At 40.8% G+C, this 20,297-nt stretch overlaps 1 protein-coding gene across 9 annotated transcripts in view; it reads right to left on the reverse strand.

The window, feature by feature from the left end:
* The window catches only part of kmt2cb (lysine (K)-specific methyltransferase 2Cb), a 66,356-nt gene extending 46,556 nt beyond the window's left edge, over nucleotides 1-19,800 (reverse strand). For 6 of the 9 annotated variants that reach the window (XM_037981787.1, XM_037981788.1, XM_037981784.1 and 3 more), the window contains exons 1-5: nucleotides 18,816-19,607; nucleotides 9,655-9,843; nucleotides 4,202-4,290; nucleotides 1,920-2,067; nucleotides 1,134-1,328 (exon numbers count right to left, since the gene is read on the reverse strand). In XM_037981787.1, coding sequence (XP_037837715.1) covers nucleotides 1,134-1,328; nucleotides 1,920-2,067; nucleotides 4,202-4,290; nucleotides 9,655-9,842 — 620 coding nt within the window. In that variant the 5' untranslated portion in view covers nucleotide 9,843; nucleotides 18,816-19,607. Of the gene's footprint in view, nucleotides 1-1,133; nucleotides 1,329-1,919; nucleotides 2,068-4,201; nucleotides 4,291-9,654; nucleotides 9,844-18,815; nucleotides 19,608-19,669 lie in introns of those variants that run through there. The other 3 variants (XM_017422441.3, XM_025007290.2, XM_017422446.3) reach the window with 3 other exon arrangements.
* Between the last annotated feature and the right edge of the window lie 497 nt (nucleotides 19,801-20,297).

Consider the following 20,297-nt stretch of genomic DNA (forward strand, 5'->3'; position numbering starts at 1 on the left):
AAAAAAAAAAAAAAAAAAAAGGAAAATTTTATGAGAAACGACAGCCAGTAGAGTAAGAACGGAGATGTAAAAGGTAATGAGAATGAAGTAGGGGTGGGGGGGGAGAAAAAAAAATTTGTTAAAGAGCAGATAAAGGCTGTGGGGGAGGGGGAGGAGGAAGAGGAGGAGGAGGAAAAGGGCCATCTTGTATGGCGTGTGTACAAGAGGCTAGCTGTTCTGTCTCATAAAAGCTGTTGAAATGGATGAGCTTCTCTAAGTGATACCACACAGAAAATGAGGAGTGGGAGCATTAGCATATAAAAAGACCTGCGTTTCAGTAAACACACTAAAACCATGTGATGTTCAAAAAAAACAAAACACGATTGCACGCTCACGACATACAACCTCCAGAGCATAGTGTTTACAGAATATGATTAATCTAATTTTGTAAACAATAGTCACCATCTCTCTCACAACTGTATTGTTTTTGGTAAAACCAAAAGCTCATAAATTAACTACCTACTCCTTGGGATGCAGCCAGATCAGTATGACTCGGACTACCCATGACAACCCAGTGAACCCGGTAGGAACAAGGTTCTTCTACACCACTAATAAATCCAAGTTCATATGAAAGATCTAATCCACACGTGTCAAACTCAAGGCCCGTGGGCCAGATCCGGCCCTCTGTAACATTTCATCCGGTCCCCAAGATAACATTTAAATTTCATTCAGCCCGGCCCTCTAGTCTGGGACAGATCGAGTCTCTGATTCTTATTTTGCTTAAAAAAAACTGAGCCTAATCAGTGAAGTTTTCTCTTGACAGTGACTCACAAGCCAACAATATATAGTTTTAATTTCTGTATGATCAGGTTTTTGTTGATGGCTTTTTAAAAAAAAAATCTGTTTTAATGTTAAAAAATTAACATTTACATCTAAAACCAAGGTTAATTTATGTAACTTTTAATAAATATTGATCGTAATTGGCCCTTGGCTAGGACCAAATTTTTCATTTTGTCCCCCTTGCGTCACTGGGTTTGACACCCCTGATCTAATCACTCTGAGTTCATTAACAATTAGGGTCTCGAGGATTGCTTTGATTTCCAGAGGAACAAACCATTTTTGACGCCGGCGTTATAAAAACCAACTGTACTTACTTCTTTTCCTTCTGTCCTGAGGTGCCTTCTCCAGGCTGAGCGGTTTTGTCACCATCGCTGCCGTCGCCTGCCAAGCCTCCTTCACTGTTATGGCTGAAGAGCGTTTCATGCTGAGACGTGACGCTAAAGATTTGCAGATCCCCCTGACCCAGAAGGCTACGACCACCGCAGTAACAGAAGGCACAGAGACGCTCACTGAAAGCAGGAGAACGGGCGGTAAGGGCTGTTTAATTATACATACCTATTGTGACTAAAAACAGTGCAATGCACGTCATAATGAATTAAGGCCCCTCGCTTATGGGAATAGGCCTGAGAGAGGCAACGTACAGAAGCTCAGAGAGCTGGGAGGGAGGCTGGCACACAAAAAAAAACTTTATGCTGTTTTTATTTATACTAAAAATGGGAAAAATGCTTCGCTGTTTAATTTAGCAAAACTCAATCTGCAAGTTTTCTTCAAATTATGCATTTCTGCAAACCTTGATTCATTTGACCACAACCGTTGTTAAGTGTAAAGATGTGCCTTTTAAAAATCAGAGGAAATACTACTGATGTGCCCACGACTGACGACATCAACAGCACAGACAGGCCGCAAGATTGATGACAACCTTTTACAAAGTGGCACCTGAGAGGGGGAGCGCTGCATCTACCAGCTAATGACTTCTCATGTATGTTCACATTACACCGACGGCCAGGACACACATCTGCACGCGCGCGGGAATATTTCGCTCCGCACTGCTCTTGGCTTATAAAACAATGACGTGTCAGGGCAGGTTTAGTGTTTCTGACCTGCTTTTGATTTCTCGACTTGCTGGGACAGATGGTGAGGCTGAACTCTCTGTTGGAGGGCTCTGACCCGGAGGGGAAGAGGCCTTGTCCTCCTCTGGCACCTCGCTGGTCACCACTTCCAAAGACTCCACCTGTTGGATTTGCATTTCTGCGATAACAAAAAAATAATAAAATAAGAACAAGTCAAATAGGAAGGAGCTCCACATTGACTGTCCTCCTGTGAACTGGTGAGCGCTGCGGTTTATTCGGTTTTGGACGGTGAACAGATATCAGCGATTCCCCCCTTCTTGAGACGCCATTTGGCTGCAGTCTAAACAGTTTCTTGAAGTCCACAACAGACGCGGGGATCCACTGCTTACAGCTCTGATTGAAGGAAACCCACCGGGAACGTCAATTCTTGTACAACGCTGCAACCCATCCATCCAAATTAGAATCTATTTTTCGACTACAGAAGCGAGCTTTAAGAATAATATTTTGTGTAAATCGTAGACACCCCTCACAGTTGTTGTTTGATCAGGCAAGTATTTTAACTGTTTATCAAGTTAATCAATTTCAAATTACTTTATTTGTTTATAGTTCTATAAAAAAGTTACTTCCTCAACATTTCTGTAATATTTTTACTTTTAATAATGAATTTCACCAGTATTCGACTCGTGGTAGTTGTCTTATTAGACCTCCATACTCTCGCATAACTCAAGCACAGTTTAGTGTTTTATACAGAGGATCAAAGATTTGGAACAGTCTTCCTAAATCCCTCATTGAGGTTTCTAAAGAACAGTTTAATCAGAGAGTCAAATCGTTGCTTCTGATGTGTTTGAATTTCCCATATGGGTTTGTTTATTAAATGTTTTTTTTTTAAATTGTTTATATAAAGAAATGTTTTTAACACTGTATTTTTATAATAGATAAATGTTTTTAAATTATTTGTTTAAATGGAGATTGCCGCTTTTCAAGCTCCTAGAGGGTTTTTTGGCGATTCTCCGGCACATTGGTTTTTATGATGTAAAGTAATGTAGAATATAATGTTGTTTGGTTTTGTTTTTTTTGTTTATTTTGTTGTGTATTTTTCTTATTGTGCAAATAAAGAAATAAAAAAAAAAAAAAAAGAACTGAGGCACAAAAATTATCCCGTGTCTAAACGTTGAACGTAATGAGATTTAAAATTACTGCCGAACGTGATCAATTCTGACACTATCGCGGCTACTTTTAATTTAACTCCCAAAAAGTTTCAATTTACAATGATAATCACATGAAACATCGCCCCAAAAGTCTCTCGCAGAGAATTTAACTCGGGGAGAATTTTATTAAGATTTTATTGATGCGTAATTAGGCCAATCCTGCAACAAGTCTGCCTCATCCCGTGAAATAACACGGGACCAAATGCACCTCAGGAAGAAACCTTCCAATCAAATTATAGGAGAGTGGCGCAGGAAGCCGGATATCACCTTTGTTTTTGTGAAACAGCAGTATTTAGACATGACCATCTCCATGTTTCCAAGAGAAATATCTTGCGCTATAAACAAATACGATTAAAATGTTTCTTGATGTAAAATGGAAAATTTAAGCAGCAACACACAACAACAGAGTTTTGAAAGCTGTGACAGAATGCTCAGCTCAGCTACCTAGATGTTACTTAAAAACAGTACAAGTTCGTACATTTATTTATTTATTTATTTTTCATCAAAAGCCTGAAGCCAGATGGAGTCACAGAGAGAACCAAAAGCCATATTTGAGTCTTCCACATAAGAAAAAGTTGACAAAGGGTAAAATGCAAGAAAAAAAAAACACTTGCAGACTCACAATCCCCAATATCTCAGGCACAGCAATGGGGAAGCACTGAGATGTATGAGAATGGGAGCCGTGGTCACATTATCTGATGTACACACATAAAAAGGCACATAAATGGGTCTGGAGAGACTGATGGGATTTTAAAAAGCTTTTAGAGGGCATTAGCCTTGGGCTCTTTCCCACTGCACCTCAATGCCAATCTCAGGGCAAAAAGGAGAGATGGAAGTAGCGAGAAGAGAAAAAAAGAAAACCCACACCAAATACAGCTTCACACTTCAATTTAAACCCTTTCAATTACAGCCCTAAAGATGAAGCATGGGGTGCGAAGAAAAAGCTCTCATCCACTGATCTCCAACTGAGAGGACCCCACTACAGGTACTGAAACACTCTGAAGCACTTATTGCATGAGGCTACCTGGATGCTCCAATCTGGATCACCCTCAATAAAAACCAACGCGTGTATAATAGATCCAGAAGGGGTCCACAAAGTCCTACCTGTGTCCTGGGGGTCCGCGGACTCTGCTATCTCAGTACCATCCATACTGTCCTCCTCATCCGCAGCAAGCCTCCCTCTGGTGCGACCCCTACAGTCAGGAAGAGACACAGACAGACAAAGTAAAAAGAGATCAGACGGGAATTCTATTTTTTGAGGGGGGACTGGACAGATTTTGAATAGAACACAAACAGATTTTTGGAGAGGAGAGCTGTGGTGTAGCCATAAATTAGTTAAATATAATTACAGCTGCCAGTGGTTATTATTGAAAGCACTTAAGCCCCGGGCAAAGCAGAAGCTTGGTAGTGGGAGGGGGGTGCAACACAGACTGGTATTAGAGTTATCAGTATCAGAAATAAAATGAAAAAATATATATTAAAAAAAAATGCATATTGGGAATGGAAAGTTGGGAACTGAGCCAGAAATAAACAATTATGAAACGTCAAGAAGAGGGCTAAAACACCAAACGTCACAGCTAAAATAAAGTACATAAATGTAAGGTGTACAAAAAATGCATAGCCTGGTGCACAAAACAGTAGTGGTAATGTTTCTAAAATGGTAAAGACCCATCTAAATATATGTAAGGTAATTTATAACTGTGCAGCAAACCGCCTCTGAATTTTATTTATCCTGTATATTTTATATAAATTCAGTCTACACTTAAAAAAAAATAAACGGTTTGTCACATTTTACCTTAGACATGTTCCAAGTTAGTGTCTGACCACAACTGAGAAAATTTTTACGTCTTTACAGCTGACCAAAACTTCCAGATTCCTAATTTGAACTTAACAGATTAATCAATATCTCCTTCAAACATGATTTAGACATCATCATGAATTTTAGTTGGTGTATTGTTGAATATGAACCTATCCTTGTTTACCACAATCAAGACTACTAAAATAGGATTTCTTTATTTTTGCCAGCACAAATGAACCGTGGCTCTAATGTTCAACGTTGTCATATCAGACAACCTTGCCTACCTTCCCAACCATTCGGCAGGATTTCGACTTGTGGAGATGCCCCCTGTTCACGTACAGTACGGAGAAGCTCTTTCTTTATCAGCATTGTCCAATGGGAACTGAATTAACCTAATTTTGGAAGCAGCATGTTGACAGGATAATTATCATGGATACAAATTAAATAGCAACATCGACTGTTAGCATGCTAAACAGGGGGAGCAAAAACAGCCCAAATGAGAGCAGCGCGTCTCAGGGGCACTCAGGAGGATACACGGGGTTGGAAGTGAGGGAGGAGATTGGGGGCGGTGGGGTAATTTTCAGTGCCACTAGAGAGAGAAATCACAAATGGCTGAAAGCCAAATCAACCCCTCCCTCTAAATGACTTCCATAGGAAGCAAACCTAAAACACAGGAATGACAGAAGAAGCCTCTGGCATATTTTGGCTGAAAACATAATTACCTAAAAGTCTGAGTCATACGCTGTACATGAATATCTGAATGCTGAGACAAACAACCAGAATTAAACTGGTCTTAGAAAAAATGAGGGCTCAAGGGTTGCTTTGCTGTAATTTTAGATCGTGTTGTGATTTATGCGTGCCCAAATTTGAAACAACTTAATTACACCAAATAATTAAAGAACACAGCTATTTTGATAACCATTCTTATGCAAGTGATAGAGTCCAAATCAAGACATTTTTTAAAAATCCCAATTTTTACGAATGTTTTTGAGTACACGTTGGCTATGCCAAAGTGTAGCTGACATATAGAGTTGTTGCAGGACTGTGCCGGCAAGTCTGCTGGGGGAAAAGATATAAAAATGGACGCAAGAGCAGCCTGAAAGCTACCTGTTATGTCCGCAATCTGACTATTTCCTAAAGTCACAGAGACAGCGCTTCCTTCAATAAAGACTCATTTGACTTGACGCTTAAAGTTTAAATAATTGGTTGAATAAAACCAGTTTAACCCATGATGTTGGGCTGAGGCTCAGTCAAAGCATAGAGTTGAATTTGGTTTTCAATTTGAAGTAAAAACGTGTTATTTTTCCCTGCTTAACTGACCAATGAGAAGCCAATAATCAAAAGGCAGTTTCAGCATCGTCACCAATAAGATGGGTATGCACAGGGACTCCTCTTCTATTGATTTTACTGATTTTATTCATGTTCTTGTGATTTAGGTGAGTAGTTTGCAAATACAAACATACAAACAAACACTGGGACATTACAACAACTTTGAATGTCTGTTAATATGCAAAGTGCAAATGATGGTACATGAAATCCAGATATGATATCAGATATAAATCGGAACTAAAATACGTAGACATGTTATTAAATTTGACTGCTTATAGCTTCAGCTATCCATGTCTGAGTTTAGTTTTACACACATACAAATCAACACAATTATCTCCTAGAGGTTATTTTAAAAATAATATTCAAATAAGGAACATTCAGAGCACAAAGCTCTACCCTAGATGCAAACATCTTCTTCTCCCAGCCCCCTTTTTTACCCTTCTGGCAATCATATTTTACAAAACTTTGTGTATAGTCAGCCTGTAATTTGAAATTACCAAACCATATACCCCCTGATAACGTAATGATAACTAGGGAATAAATATGAGTAGGAGCAGAACGTCACAAATAATCCAGAGTTTTCTGGCAAAGCAGAGGTTATCTTCAGTTATACGCTGTATCATACGTTACAGCATCATCTTGATTATGTTTAAAACAAGGAAGGCGAATTTAAGTAACAGTGAGAAAAATATGAAAATTATTCGGAAAGGGAAAAATATATATATTTGAATACAATAGGTTGGCAGATTTTCTAAAGAGTAAACAGGATAACAATAGGTGTGAATTTTAGGTTTCTGTTGAGGAGATTGCTGCAACAGAGGGCCCACTGAACTGTAAATTTATGGCATCTACAACAACACAAACGTTAAAACCTTTATAAGTGAATGCCATGTTGTGGAGCTTTACACCGCTTCCCTTTTGCATCAGATAGTTACAGTGATCATGCTAAGTACAGTCCATTTTTTAAAAAGTTTGCAACTAATGTGTGATGCTTCCAAATATTTCTGGGCCAAAGACGCTCTGTGCATTTCTGATTTAGGCTGTATGAGAAATCTTCATATAACAACACCACACAGGGCACATGCACAACAATATAGGCGGTGATGACATCTTTACATAACCTCCTACAACACATTCATGCGTAACTACATAGAACCGTGCTTAAAGCGTCAAATTTCAGCATCCAAACAGGCCGTTTTCCCCCTTAATAAACACTCAAGAATAGTGTTCAACCCTATACTGTGCACAACTTACCCCCTCCTCACAGTCCCACCACAGGGAGAGGAGAGAGAAAAAAGAAAAGATGAAAATAATGCTGTGGTAAGTAGTCCCAGCTTGCAGAGAGCTGCCCAGAAAACCTGGCAAGGATCGCGCCGCTCTGAAACGGACCGCCCGGCAGATGACGCTTGGGCAAATCCGATATTTTCCCAACTCGGTCTCTGAGAATATCTGACACATCCTCTTTTTTCACACGCTCCGCTGAAAGATCAATACTGGTACACACAGAAGGAGCGCATGATTGACCCTAATAAAGGGTATTTCCATAAGTTTAATTCACAGACATGTGGAGTTGTGCAAAGCGCATGAAGCCAAGAAGCTCGTTTCACCACAGATCTATTAAAGTTAGAACTGTTTCTTAATTGCTAGGCAGTTAGATTGAAGACACAATACCAATCCCTCTGCTGGCCTGTAGTTTTAATGATGTAGAGCAGTAACGGAAACCAAATAAAGCCCACCAAGCTCTGAAGAATGATTAAGCGGATGGTGTTTTTTACTGAACATGAACACCTTATTGAGCTCTAGAGATGTTTTATATTTATGTCAATGGAGCGAATAATTGTGGCATCTATACTGAGCTTTACAATATTCTTCAGGTAATCTCATGCCAGGACAAAAAACACAGCAATCGCCATTACAAACACAGCAAGTAAACAGTAATTTTCTGTTGATTGGTCATTCATGTTTAGTTAATCAAAATCAAGCAAATTAACCAAATTAACTCCTTGCCTGTGGCATCAACGCCTCATCTCCATGCAATGGATTATATGATTCATTTAGAACAGCACATTAGGATTAAGTCAGAGAAAAAAACAAACGAGAGAGCTATGACCCTTGCTGGAATTGTTTTATGGAGCACCTATACAAACGTATAGAGTTATGACTGAGTGGAATTGTGACTTGTTTGCCTCAAGAGGAACTGGATTCACTGGGAATCAATGAGCTGAAAAGGACCGCACATAACATGGAGTTCTAACCACGACTGAAACATACACAAACAAGGAGAAAACATAAAAGCGAGTACCAGTATCGGGTATGAGTCCAATATCATGCATGTGCTCATAAAAGTATTTCGATACCACAATACCTGATACCACTTTACGGCGGTGTGACATTCACCTCTCAGCTGAGCAGTCATGTTGTAAAGGGAGAGAAATGTCAGCCGTGTGAAGGTAGTTTTTGTGTGGGTTTTTTTGACGTTGGCTACCCTGATCCACACTCCTTACCAGTTGTTGGTGGTAATGCAGCGATGTGGTAGCATTGTTTGCTAAATGCCAATAAACGCCACCACAAGAAGACAAAGAGGAAGCTGTGCAGACGTATTTCAAAGGGAACGATGGCGACAAAAGTACAACGGATTGCAAATAATGCTCAGCAAAGCTGTCAAGAAGAGGACAAAAATCTGTCGCTTTCAACACAAGCAATCTGAGAAGACATCTAAAAGAAAACCCAAACAATGACGACGCCGCGTTCAAAGAGTTTGCTATTAGCATCCTAAAACGGCTGCTGCCTCTCACTGAGGAGAAGAGGCCTTGGGAATATACGGATCTGAGCATGAGCTTCCTGACAATCTCACCCCTCATCAATGAACGATTTTAGAAAAGACTATTGCCGTCCTGGCTCTGTTTGAGGAGGTAACACGAAAAGTAAGCTCAAATGAGTTTCAAACAAATTTTTAAAGTAATTGTAGGAAGTGCAAAGGCATGTACTAGTACTTGTATCAGTATATGTGGTATTGCTGTTTTAAATTAAGTTTATTTGTTGTCCACATACTTGTAATTACCTACAATTTTAAGTAAGAATTAGGTGGTTAAGTGTTAAAACTAGGGCTTTTGGTTACTACACAGTAACTCAGTTTATCCCAGTTGATCTCATTTTTGTATCACGTTTAATATTGATTTATTTTGAGTTTTACAGACTACCTTAGTGACTCTGCCATTCTGTGTAAGTAGGTAATAAGTACCACTGTTTATTTCTACCCATCTTAGTCCCCTCTCCTAAAGAACTGGAACCTGACAACCAAACAATTTGACAAGTCTTATATTTTATTTCTACATTAGTTGCACCACTAATCCAATGAAAATGACAAACTTTTACATTGTAAACATGCAAAATGATTCTTTTGAATAATGACAAATAGATAGAACCGTACTTCTTTTTGTTCTTAGACGTCGACAAGGGCGGTGCCTGGGGTAGGATGGGAGCGGCATCTTTGCGTGGCCTGCCACGTGGTCGCTTGTCTGCGAGGGCAGGACTTCCTGTGGACGTAGCCCCTGCACTGCTGGACGGCGGTGAGGGTCCCTGGTCAGAGGGCTCCACAGTCTTATCCTTTGATGACATTCTGAGAAGCGAGACGAAGACAAGACGATACAAGCTTTATACGGCAAATAATCAAAGCTTGTAAAAAATGGAAAACAGGCGGTGATCCGCACGCCATTTGATTTTAATTTAAAAGGTTCTCAAATCGCAGAAAATGGAAGAACTGGTTGGGTAAAACTTCATTGGGACATCATGTTGTTTACATATATTTTAGCTATAGGGTTGCTGGAGACATAAATGTATGTGAAATATTTGACACCTACATAATGACTCTAGGCACTCCTTCCAAGAGCTACTGAACCAGGATGTTGCTTTAAATAAGTTTCTACGTAGAATACCAAGAAAGCTGAGCGTTTGGTAATGAACATTATATAATCCAAAAAAGGTTAAAAGACAAAAACAACTGGAATTCTATTCTGTAGCTGTTCTATTCGGCTGCAGAATAAAAGTTTGTTTTTTGGATTTGTCATGTCTTGGATGACAGAGAGTCTACACCGGTTTTTATGTTTCAGTGACTACTGATATTGCATTACTGATTCTCTCTTTTGTTCTGATTAAATACCGAAATGTGTCCTGGTGATACGCTCAGTACAGCCCTGTGAACATACTCAGACCCTCCCCATGAAGGTGAGTAACAGCAAAGAGCTTTCGATCAAATACTTTTAATCAACTTATCAGCACTTGTGAGCACATTTCTACAAGAAGTGTTAGGTGTATGCTGGTCTGAAGCATTTAGGTATATGTTAACATAATGCCAAGGATGAAAACTCAGTAATTTAGCTAAGCAATTATTACTACACACCAATCTACCAAGTGCTATGAGTAGGCGGACTGATTGCTTGGCAGGCGCCTAGAATCCACTGATTTTTCAGCTTAGCTGATAACTTATAGATCAGGTGCTCAATTTTTCATTCTTTCTTTATTTTTTTTGGGTACACCTATGTCTGGTGCTCAATAACACATGGTCTACAGACTTCCCTAATAGTGCCAGCTGCTGAAACAGATGCCTAATTCATGTAGAGCTGCCTACTTTGTGGCTTGTAATATGCAGTCGAGAAAAAATGTAAATATGGCTTTTAGTTCAATAGTTACGAAAATCCAGTTGAATTTTGTCATGTTTACAGTTACAACAACTTGCATTTGCTTCAATTCAGTGATGGTAAAATGGTGTTTCCCCTGTCACACTGCGAGCCTACAGGGTTTTTCACAGAACAACTCCACGAAATGGCTGCAGAGACCAGTCTGTCTTCTTGCTGCTTCTCGCCGTTCGTAAATCGCCAACGGAGGAGGTTGTGTGCTGCACAGACATGAGCTTTCAGAAATTAAGTGAGCATTGCGGAACCAAAAGGGCCGTGGACATCTCCTTTGCATCGTTTTTAAAACACGACAGATTAACTCAGTTTAGCACTTTTTTTTTTTACTAAATGCAAAGTTCCTGTGTGTCATCATCAAGTAATAAACCCGTTTATTTTTGTTTATTTCCGCAGCAGGCTGGTCACACAGACCATATGTCATCATTTAATCACATTACTGAGCCTTTTCACATGTTGACCGTTTCAGCTCCGTTTCTACCAAAGATGCATCAGGGGTGAGTTAGCTTCAACCTCTGTCATCACCGTGGCCCGTTCAGAAATCACACCAAGACCACCAGAAGTCCCGGCTTGAAGTGTTTTCTGCAAGAGCCTTTTATGTGTGTTTAATGTCAGCTGAGAGTTTGTGTCTTCCTAATAGTGTTTCTTTTTAATCACTTCCAAATATACAGGTAAGACAACATGAGAAAACAAAGGAACCTCTTCATTTCATGGGTTAAGTTGGAAAATCCCAATGGCAGCAATATTATGATTGTGCAGTAAACAAAAATCACAAAATCTACTGAAAGCAGTATATTTTCCTCATACTTTATGTAATAACCTCAAGAAATGAACAAGTTAAAGGTGGTTCATTTGAAAATTAGCAAAGAGGAATATATGCACATGTACAGTATGCTGTGGTTTGTTGAGAGATCAAAATCAGCAGGATAGATCTTTAAAACTTTATACCGCCACTGAATCATCTAAGAAAACCGCAATCAGTGCTTCTATAGTTACAAGGCCATTTCAATCCATTGAAAGCCCATTTTTCTACAGTGAAAGATTATTCAGTCGAGGAAAACACTAAAGACAGCTGTCAATGTTCCCAGTTGTGGACGTCCCAGCAGATTCAACCAAAAGGTTACACCATGCTATGGTCAGAATAAACACAAATATCCCCAGAGCTTCATCTCCCACAGCATGTAAAAATTTAAGCTTCATGATGGTACAATTAAAAAGGACTGAATGAGAATGGCTTGTATGAAAGAAAAAAAAAATAATCACAGAAAAAAACAACAACAACATTGCAACACATCTAAAATTTGCAAAGCTGCATCTGCACACGCTACAATGTCCTTGGAACAAAAAGGACCAGAGTGAATATTTAGCCATAGTGCACAATGCCATTTATGGCAAAAACCAAACGCAGCATATCAACTCCTCATACCAACTGTCAAGCACAGACGTGTGACAAGTGATGATTCGGGCTCGTTTTGCAGCCGCAGCACCTGGGACCCTCGCAGTCACAGAGTCTTACATGAACTCCACTGTATCCCAAAGTATTTTAGAGTCAGACGCAAGGGCCATCTGTCCTGTTCCGACAGCTATAGCGTCGGTGAAAATGGGTATTGCATCAGGACGGTGATCCAAAACACACACCAGCAAATCTACAACTAAATAGCTGGGGAAAAAAAAAAGAAACGGGGTGCTTCAATGGCCAAGTCAAAGTCCAAACTTCAACCTGATTGAAATGCTGTGGTGAGACCATAGTTGTGGATTTAAAAAGAAAAAAACTCAACCTCAATAAATAGATTAAACACCAAAAGTCAAGCAAAGTGATACCACAAACTGATAAGGGCACACAGATTATAAATTCTTCAAGTTATAACCACAAAAGGTAGTTACCAGTTAAAACATGGCGTGTGCCCGTTTCTTGTTTCCAAACTGCTTCTGTATTTTGGCTTAGTTTCTGCTAAATAAATTACAGCGTTATAGGTTATAGGTTATGAGTTGAGGTTCAACTGGGTTGTATTAACCTAAATTTATGACATGGTGAGGTCCAGGGGGGTTTTAAATGTCAAACCTAGAAATCCAAAAGGGGGTATTTAATTTGTCACCATGACTGTATCTGTGTGCATATTATAATTTACATCCCATACAGTATATCACATGATGTGTCACAGAGTTGAACAATTGGGCAATTTCTAAACTCTATGCTTTAATTAAAGGTTTTCCACTCTCATAGGTCGATGCGGCTTAAAGGGAAAAAAAGCATAATTACAGCAACGTTAAATGGTGATTTTACTGAATCACAAGTCCACAAGCAAAAAACCAAAACCTTCCGCACCAAACTTTCAAGCCAGGCTTGAGACACCTCCTTCCTGCGTCAGCATCATGTGCGAATCTGACAGCAGTGGGATAGGTGTTGAAGCCGATCCAACATCGTTACGCCTCTAACCAAGCAAGGGAGGTAGTCACAGAGCTGACATGGAGAGTGTGGGGGTGAGACGTGTGGCGCTACGCTAACCAACGAACTGCTGTCACTCTGCTTGCTCTGCAGTGTCGTTGCGTACGTTGTTGAAAGAACTGTACTTTCTCAACCAGTGCTGTGATGCTTAATCTTGCTCTAAATGTTGTAAAAGGAATATGGAGAAAACCGCCCATCAGTATATATTGGATGGCTTACTGTCAGTAAAATAAAAATGCCCAAACATTACTTGTTTTATTATCGAGATGATAATAATAATGATGATCAGAAAATGCCTCGAGCGAAACTTTGGTAAACAGCCAGTCATGGAGGCTTCAATACGCCTATATAAACGTATGTGTCACAATCAGTGATATCTGTGTGTTGTCCTAGAAAGAATGTTTGCAAAAGCAACACAAATCTGTGTCTTGAACAAATCTGGAGTAAACAATAATGGCTGTCTGCAGCATGTTTCACAACTTGAACAGAGTACACATGCATCTTAAATTAGGCCGGTCAGGAAAATAGGAAGATGTTTTATTAAGACTTTTTTTCAGGGAAGAGTGCGGCGCGGCTCTTTTTTTTTTTTTACATTTAAAATCCTTTGTGACATCACCTCTGCTCTTTGTAAGTACAATGAATAAATGACAGTTTATTTCAGCCAGCCATAACATGTTTTGTTGCTGGATGTAGTGAGATAACTGCCACTACATCCACTGATGTGGCTGCAGATGAGTTATAAAAAATAAAAAAAAAAAGAGGAAAATTTAAATATGGGTGGTTCAAAAATGGCAATGCACAAAAACACAGCAGCTACTCCTACTCCAGAGCCAAGGCTAAGATTTTATCTGCATTCATTCAGACACAACCGAGAGCTGAAGCTGGAAATTAAGATCAACCTTAAATAATCTGTGGAAGAGTACAGACTTCCTGTCATAAGAGGAGCAGCTTTACTGAAAAAAGGCAGAGGAGGCAGCCAGGTGACCTGGTGAAACGCACAGAAGGTGGTGTGCTAGAAGAAGAAGAAAAAAAAAGAAAAGAGCATAGGATCAGCTGGAAAAAAGCTTAAAGCTAACCCAGGGACCAACTATATCATCACCTTTCCACACCAATATTTGCTCCTTGGCCAACGGGATGAATTGTTCAAGGCTGCAATCACACACGCAGAACAAAGTAAGCTACTGTTGTGTTTTTGTTATGAGTGCAACCTCGCTCTATAGCAACATGTGAATCTGCAGTCCAACTGGACGGACCGACAAGTTTCCTTGCACACAGAGAAGCAGAAACTGTTGTATAACCCGAGCGGTGCGGCTCTGTGGCAGGTCTCCGAGCTCAGCGACAAGGCAGCGACAGATGTGGGGAGGAAACCTCGCCTTCAAACTTCAGCATTAACATCAGTCGTAGGCTGTGTTTGCACGTGACCGATCTCCTGGAAACGTCACAGGTTTTGACTTTGTTGCAGGTTATACTTTTACACGGTAATCTTGTATCTGTTCAAGCTGCTGTAGTTTCCATGCCAGACCATTAGCTGGCGCTGACACCATTCTCTCAAGCATGTAAATGGATTCAAAATGGCGAAATTACGTATCTATATTTGGACCTACAATGAAGCTGTGTTGCTGCTATATGTTGAAAAGGGTAAGTAGCACAAACGGCCCTCTGCTATCTGCCATTGTTACTGCTGTTGATCTAATCGCCCTGCAGCCGTCCATAGAGCGTATGTGCGATTTCACTCGTGGCGGCTTCCTTCGCAACGGGGAGTATCTGAAAAGCTCCGCTCTGAGACCAGGGTTTAAAAAGGTTCCGGTGTCTGAGAATCCGATTGCTGTTGTCGTGTAAACGTACGGCCGAACTGCAGCAAAAACCTTTCAGTTTCACTAGGATAAAACTGCCCCACAGATGAGTACAGCAGCACCGCGGAGACCAACGTTGCAGGTTGGTGTAAAGACATCCCAGATGTGGTCAAAGCAGCGAGTCCGTCTGCTGCCTGGGCCTCAGATGTGACAAGCGGCCTTCTTTTCACCTCCCGTGTACTGTCGAGTCTCCTGACAGTTTGAACATATTGCTTCATCTAATTGTCTGGATAAGAGAAACACTGTTTTGTTTCTCTGTTTCAATGTAGGTTAAATATAAAAAATGTCCGTTACTTTTGAGCCCGTCCCTAGAAGCAAAGAAGCCGAAGCCACTCTGCAGCTGGCAAGGACGCTAACGTGAGCGTCAAATAATCGCTCTCATTTTTTGCAGACTTATTTGTGATGTAAATTTCTCGTAAATGCAATTTTAAATAGTCAAATATTACAGCAGTGTAGCTCTCAGTGCCTGTGTGGTTTAAAGGACCTGCAAGTAACGTTTATAAATACATTAACAACACGTCGACCAATATTTCTACGGTCGATCTTCAGAAATACAGGCAGCCAGTGGCTAATATACAAAAAAATAAAAACCAAAAAGCCTGTCCGAGTTGCTAGAAATATGCTTCGACGGTTGTTATATATCCAAGGTCTGAACTTGAAGGTTTTACACTTGTTTATTAAAACCAAGGCTGACTTCCAGGGTACTCCAAAAACTTACTAAATAATAAAGCAGAATAAAAAAAACAAAAAACAAAACAACAGTCTAATCTTTATTCAATAACGCATCACTTTCTGACCTTTTTCAGGGTCAACCTGAAAAGAATCACTGAAAGACGGCAATCAAAAAATGAAGGTTCTCCGAAAACTCATCACTTTTTATAAAACCCACAAAGAGCACCGAACAGCCGACATACCACAGTTTCCACAGAAATACTATTAAGGGAGTTGGTCTTTAGAAAAATAAATAAATAAATAAGTGCAAAAATTCAGACAAGAAAAACAAGATTGTTTGTACCAAACTGCAATTTAATCAGTCAATAGCGAGACTAAGTTTCAGGATGAGTCATGAAAATCAAAGTCCTAGAGTTTTCAGTTTTAGTTTAAACTCAGGAGGAGGAAAAAAAAAAGCAAAACCAGGAGAGGATTGTCTTTGCAGGATCTTGTTTGCAGTTTAATACCATGCACGTTTGTTTTTAAAGCAATGATAAAGTCAAATCAAACTTTTACAAGCTTAAAAAAAAAAAAAGAAAGAAAATGCTGCAATAAAAATAATAATAAAAGTGTTGCATAAAACGCTGTTGGCTGCTAGTCACGAGTTGCGAATTTTAGGACATGATATGGCTTGACGTGTTTTAAATGAGCAGAACCTGAACAATGCTCAACTTTTTGTGCGACACCGGGGCTGCAGATTTATCGTCGTCGCAACATTGGTATTGCAAAGGACTGCAACAAATCGTCGGCTTTTATACGTCAAGCACTAAGCCTTCAGGTTCTGCTGCTAATAACATATTAATCAATCCAACAGGATATAGTTGGCCTCGATGCTCAAACCTGGTTTACGTGGCAGCGAGAAAAGAGGAAAAATGCGAGTTATCACAGCTGATATCATCGCTGCAATTATTAAACAGGAATACTCCACATCGCAGGTTCTTCTAATGCCGTGCAGCTGTATGTGATACCATACAACCCGAGCCACATACTTCATAAAAGCACATTTACCATACACTGAAAGGGGATAATAATGGTGGTCGACGTACAACAAACTTCTATAAATCAGAAAGAAAATTGGAAATATTAAAGATTGACCAATGACTTTGTCTACTACCAATGCCAATCTTTAAAAATATATATATACTCTTACCAACCTGTAGAAGAACTTGTGCTCTTAAAAATACTATATAGAAGAAGATTCTTGCATAAATATATTAAACTGTAGACAACAATAGGCCGGTTGTAGCACCTGCTTCATCTTCATGTTCCTACTTGCTAATCGATTAAGTACAGGCACAGCCAATGTTTTTATTATTATTATTTGTTAAGTGGTCTGTCTTTAGTAATAACAGATAAGATGAGAACAAAGCAGTTTATAAAAAGGGCCCATATCCTCCAAATTTATTGCTAATAGCTCTGCATTTAGAGAGACGTTGGGTTCTGGAGAGTGAGTTTGACATAAAACACCACTGACACCTCAAAACGTATCATTTCGGTAAGAAATCGTCCTGTTTGCCGAGATCGGAAACGTGCGTTTGCTCTGGTTTTTGACTTGGCTCTCACGACGTCGCCGTTGCCCGACCTTTCATGGCTCAAAACTTGAGGTGCAAACACAAGAGACAAGAGCGGGCTTGCAAAAATGAACCACTCCACTTTATATGTTGTTAAAGAACAGACATAAAAACAACACAAGAGTTCGAGAAATTACAGTTCAAGCATCACCACGGTCCAATTCATCCTTCACTGCTGGATTAATTTAGTTTTTCTTCTCTCATGTTCGTTTCAGCCTTCATCAGTCATCAAGATCTGGAGACAAAAGGTACTCTCTCACACACACAAATAACTTTAGACCATAATTCATTAAACTGGCTGGATGTCTACACAATGAGTCCCTCCAAAAAATCAGTGTTGAACAAAAAGAAACAGGTGGTCATGCTAGTCTGAGAGCTCTGAATGCAAGCAGAGAGTCCACAAAAACGGAGTTTGATTAAGATCATTTCATCAACAGAGATGGTTTATTAAGTGCACGAGATGGTTGGGTCCTGCGGGCAGTCACGACCACCAGGGGTACAAATTAAAACATGTTAGCCGTAGCTTTTTGTAGCTTTTGTTAAGCCGAGCTTGGGGCACAAAGCAGCCGCACGGAGCTAACTCTGCTAGCCTGTTGTGTCGCTCCACACGCCGGCTAAAAGCAACACAGTCACCGTCGACCCCCCCCCCCCCCTCATCTAACCCAAACTCCATGCTGGGGATTTTATTCAGTTTCGAGGGAGGCAACTCTGAAAAGGGTTCTCACACAGCAAACAGGTTACCAATGGATCCAAGTCGTATCACTGCCACCAGTGGCAAAAAACAAAAACAAAAAAAAAGAAGCTGAAAATTAACGCTTCGGCGCCTGGTTTCCCAGTTGCTGACGCCAAATATGAAAGTGTGGGGATGACGGCAAGTTTTACATGCAACTTTAACCACAACCTCACACACACACACCAGAGTACAAGGCAGCGGATCGGGATTGTGTGCCCGACCACACAAAGGCTCCGTCTATTCAATGAAACGGAACTGTTCCGAGGAACTACAACGCCAAGTAAAAGAAGAAGAAAAAACGCTACACATTGGCGTTTTTCACTTTAGCTGACACATACGTGGACTGATAATTTATCGTATTGCTTTAAAGCAGACGTCACACACAAAAAAAATCATAATTCTCGGTGTGTCTCAGCTGCAATGAACCGATTCGTTCACCGTTCCGTTCCGTTGAATAGTCTGAGTCATGAAACCCCCCGCCTCCCGTTCAACATCAGACCGGAGGATAATGTTGGAAGGGGGCGAAATACAGACAACAAACCCAGCTAGCTTGGAAAAAAAGGCAAAAAAAGTTAACACTGCAGCTCACCTTCCGGCCCTATGGACAGCGAATTATCCTCTTCATGTCCCAAAAAATACTGGGTGGGATGAAACGTTTTCCTATTTTTTTTTTTTTGCCAGCCAGCCAAAGCTAACTGAGCTAGCTAGCTGCTCTCCAATGAAACAAGAACCGCAGTTCTCAAAAATGCACAGCGCACATCGTGGTATTCCGGCGTCGCAATGTTATTCCCAACTTGGCCCATTTGATGGGGGAAAAGAAAGCGACTGATGTAAATCCCAAAAAAAAAAAGAAACAAAAAAAAAAACCCGCTTTCAGTGTGGCATCTGCGGGGATCACTTTCCTTTTCTCCAATGACAGCTGTCGAGTTCGGGGGGCAACACACACACAGCTAGTTCATGTTAGCCACCCAGGGAAAAGAAATATATTTATATATATGTATATCGCTCACGTTAAAAAACAAACAAAAGCTGAAACGCATGCGGCTGTACGGATAACCACCCCCGTTGCCGAAACTTCAAATCCTCAGGGAAAGTGCGAAGCTAAAAAGGCTTCGGGAGCCCCGACCGCTGGCTTCGGCAACTGGTCCTATTTTCTTCGGCTGCGACAAGCCGAAGCGGCCAGTTCGGAGACTCTCGCAACCGGCCTGCCACGCAGTAACAAGCGGCCCCAGGAGCGCCTAAGAACCAGCATCGGCTCGCCGAAAACAGCCGCCTGCCCGCCGCCCGGACCGAACTGGGACGTATCCGAGGGAAATCATAAAATTTAAGTTGAAGATGACGCTTCGGCGTACTCTGTAACGGTGGCCATATCTAATGATAAGTGGCACCGAAGCACAGCCCCCTCTAGGCTCTTAAAAAAAAAAAAAAAAAAACTAGACCCACCTCTCCCAAGCAGATCTACAGCAGGCAAAGAGGCTTTACATCCTCCTGGCTTGTCGAAAGTGGGGTATTTCAAGAGCTCGGTGTGCGTGTGAGCAACATGGACGAGGCGACGTGGCGGATAAATAACACCTAAACCGTTTAGCAATTTCTTCCAAATACTCTCTGACCCGGCGGAGGGATATGAGCATTTAGTAAATAAAATAATGGCCAGGGAGAACGCGAAAAGGCGGACACCGGAGTTCGGTTCCGCCGGAAGGGGTGGGGGGTTTGTTAGGGTTAGTTAAAGCTCCCCACGCTCATGCAAATCGTTTCCAACAGCAGCAGCTGACAGCAGCGAATCCAGCAGTCAGGCTTCCCTCGTTTCGAGAAAGCTTGGGGGAAAAAACAAGACTGATTAACTTTAATGACGCGATGGTGTCGGTCGCGCAGACCCCGAGCGGAGCGGACCTCGGCTACCTCCCTAGTGGCGGTGTCCTCAATTTTCCTCTCCACCCTACACCACCATCACCCTCCAAACGCACATATCCTCACACGGCGGGCATTGCATTGCAAGTAAATACAGCCTGCACAGGCAGACATACTGTACATGCAGGGGTTAACTTTAAAAAAAAGGGAAAAAGTCCCCAGG

The sequence above is a fragment of the Kryptolebias marmoratus genome, linkage group LG20 (assembly GCF_001649575.2).
Source record: "Kryptolebias marmoratus isolate JLee-2015 linkage group LG20, ASM164957v2, whole genome shotgun sequence".
Taxonomy (NCBI): Eukaryota; Metazoa; Chordata; class Actinopteri; order Cyprinodontiformes; family Rivulidae; genus Kryptolebias; species Kryptolebias marmoratus.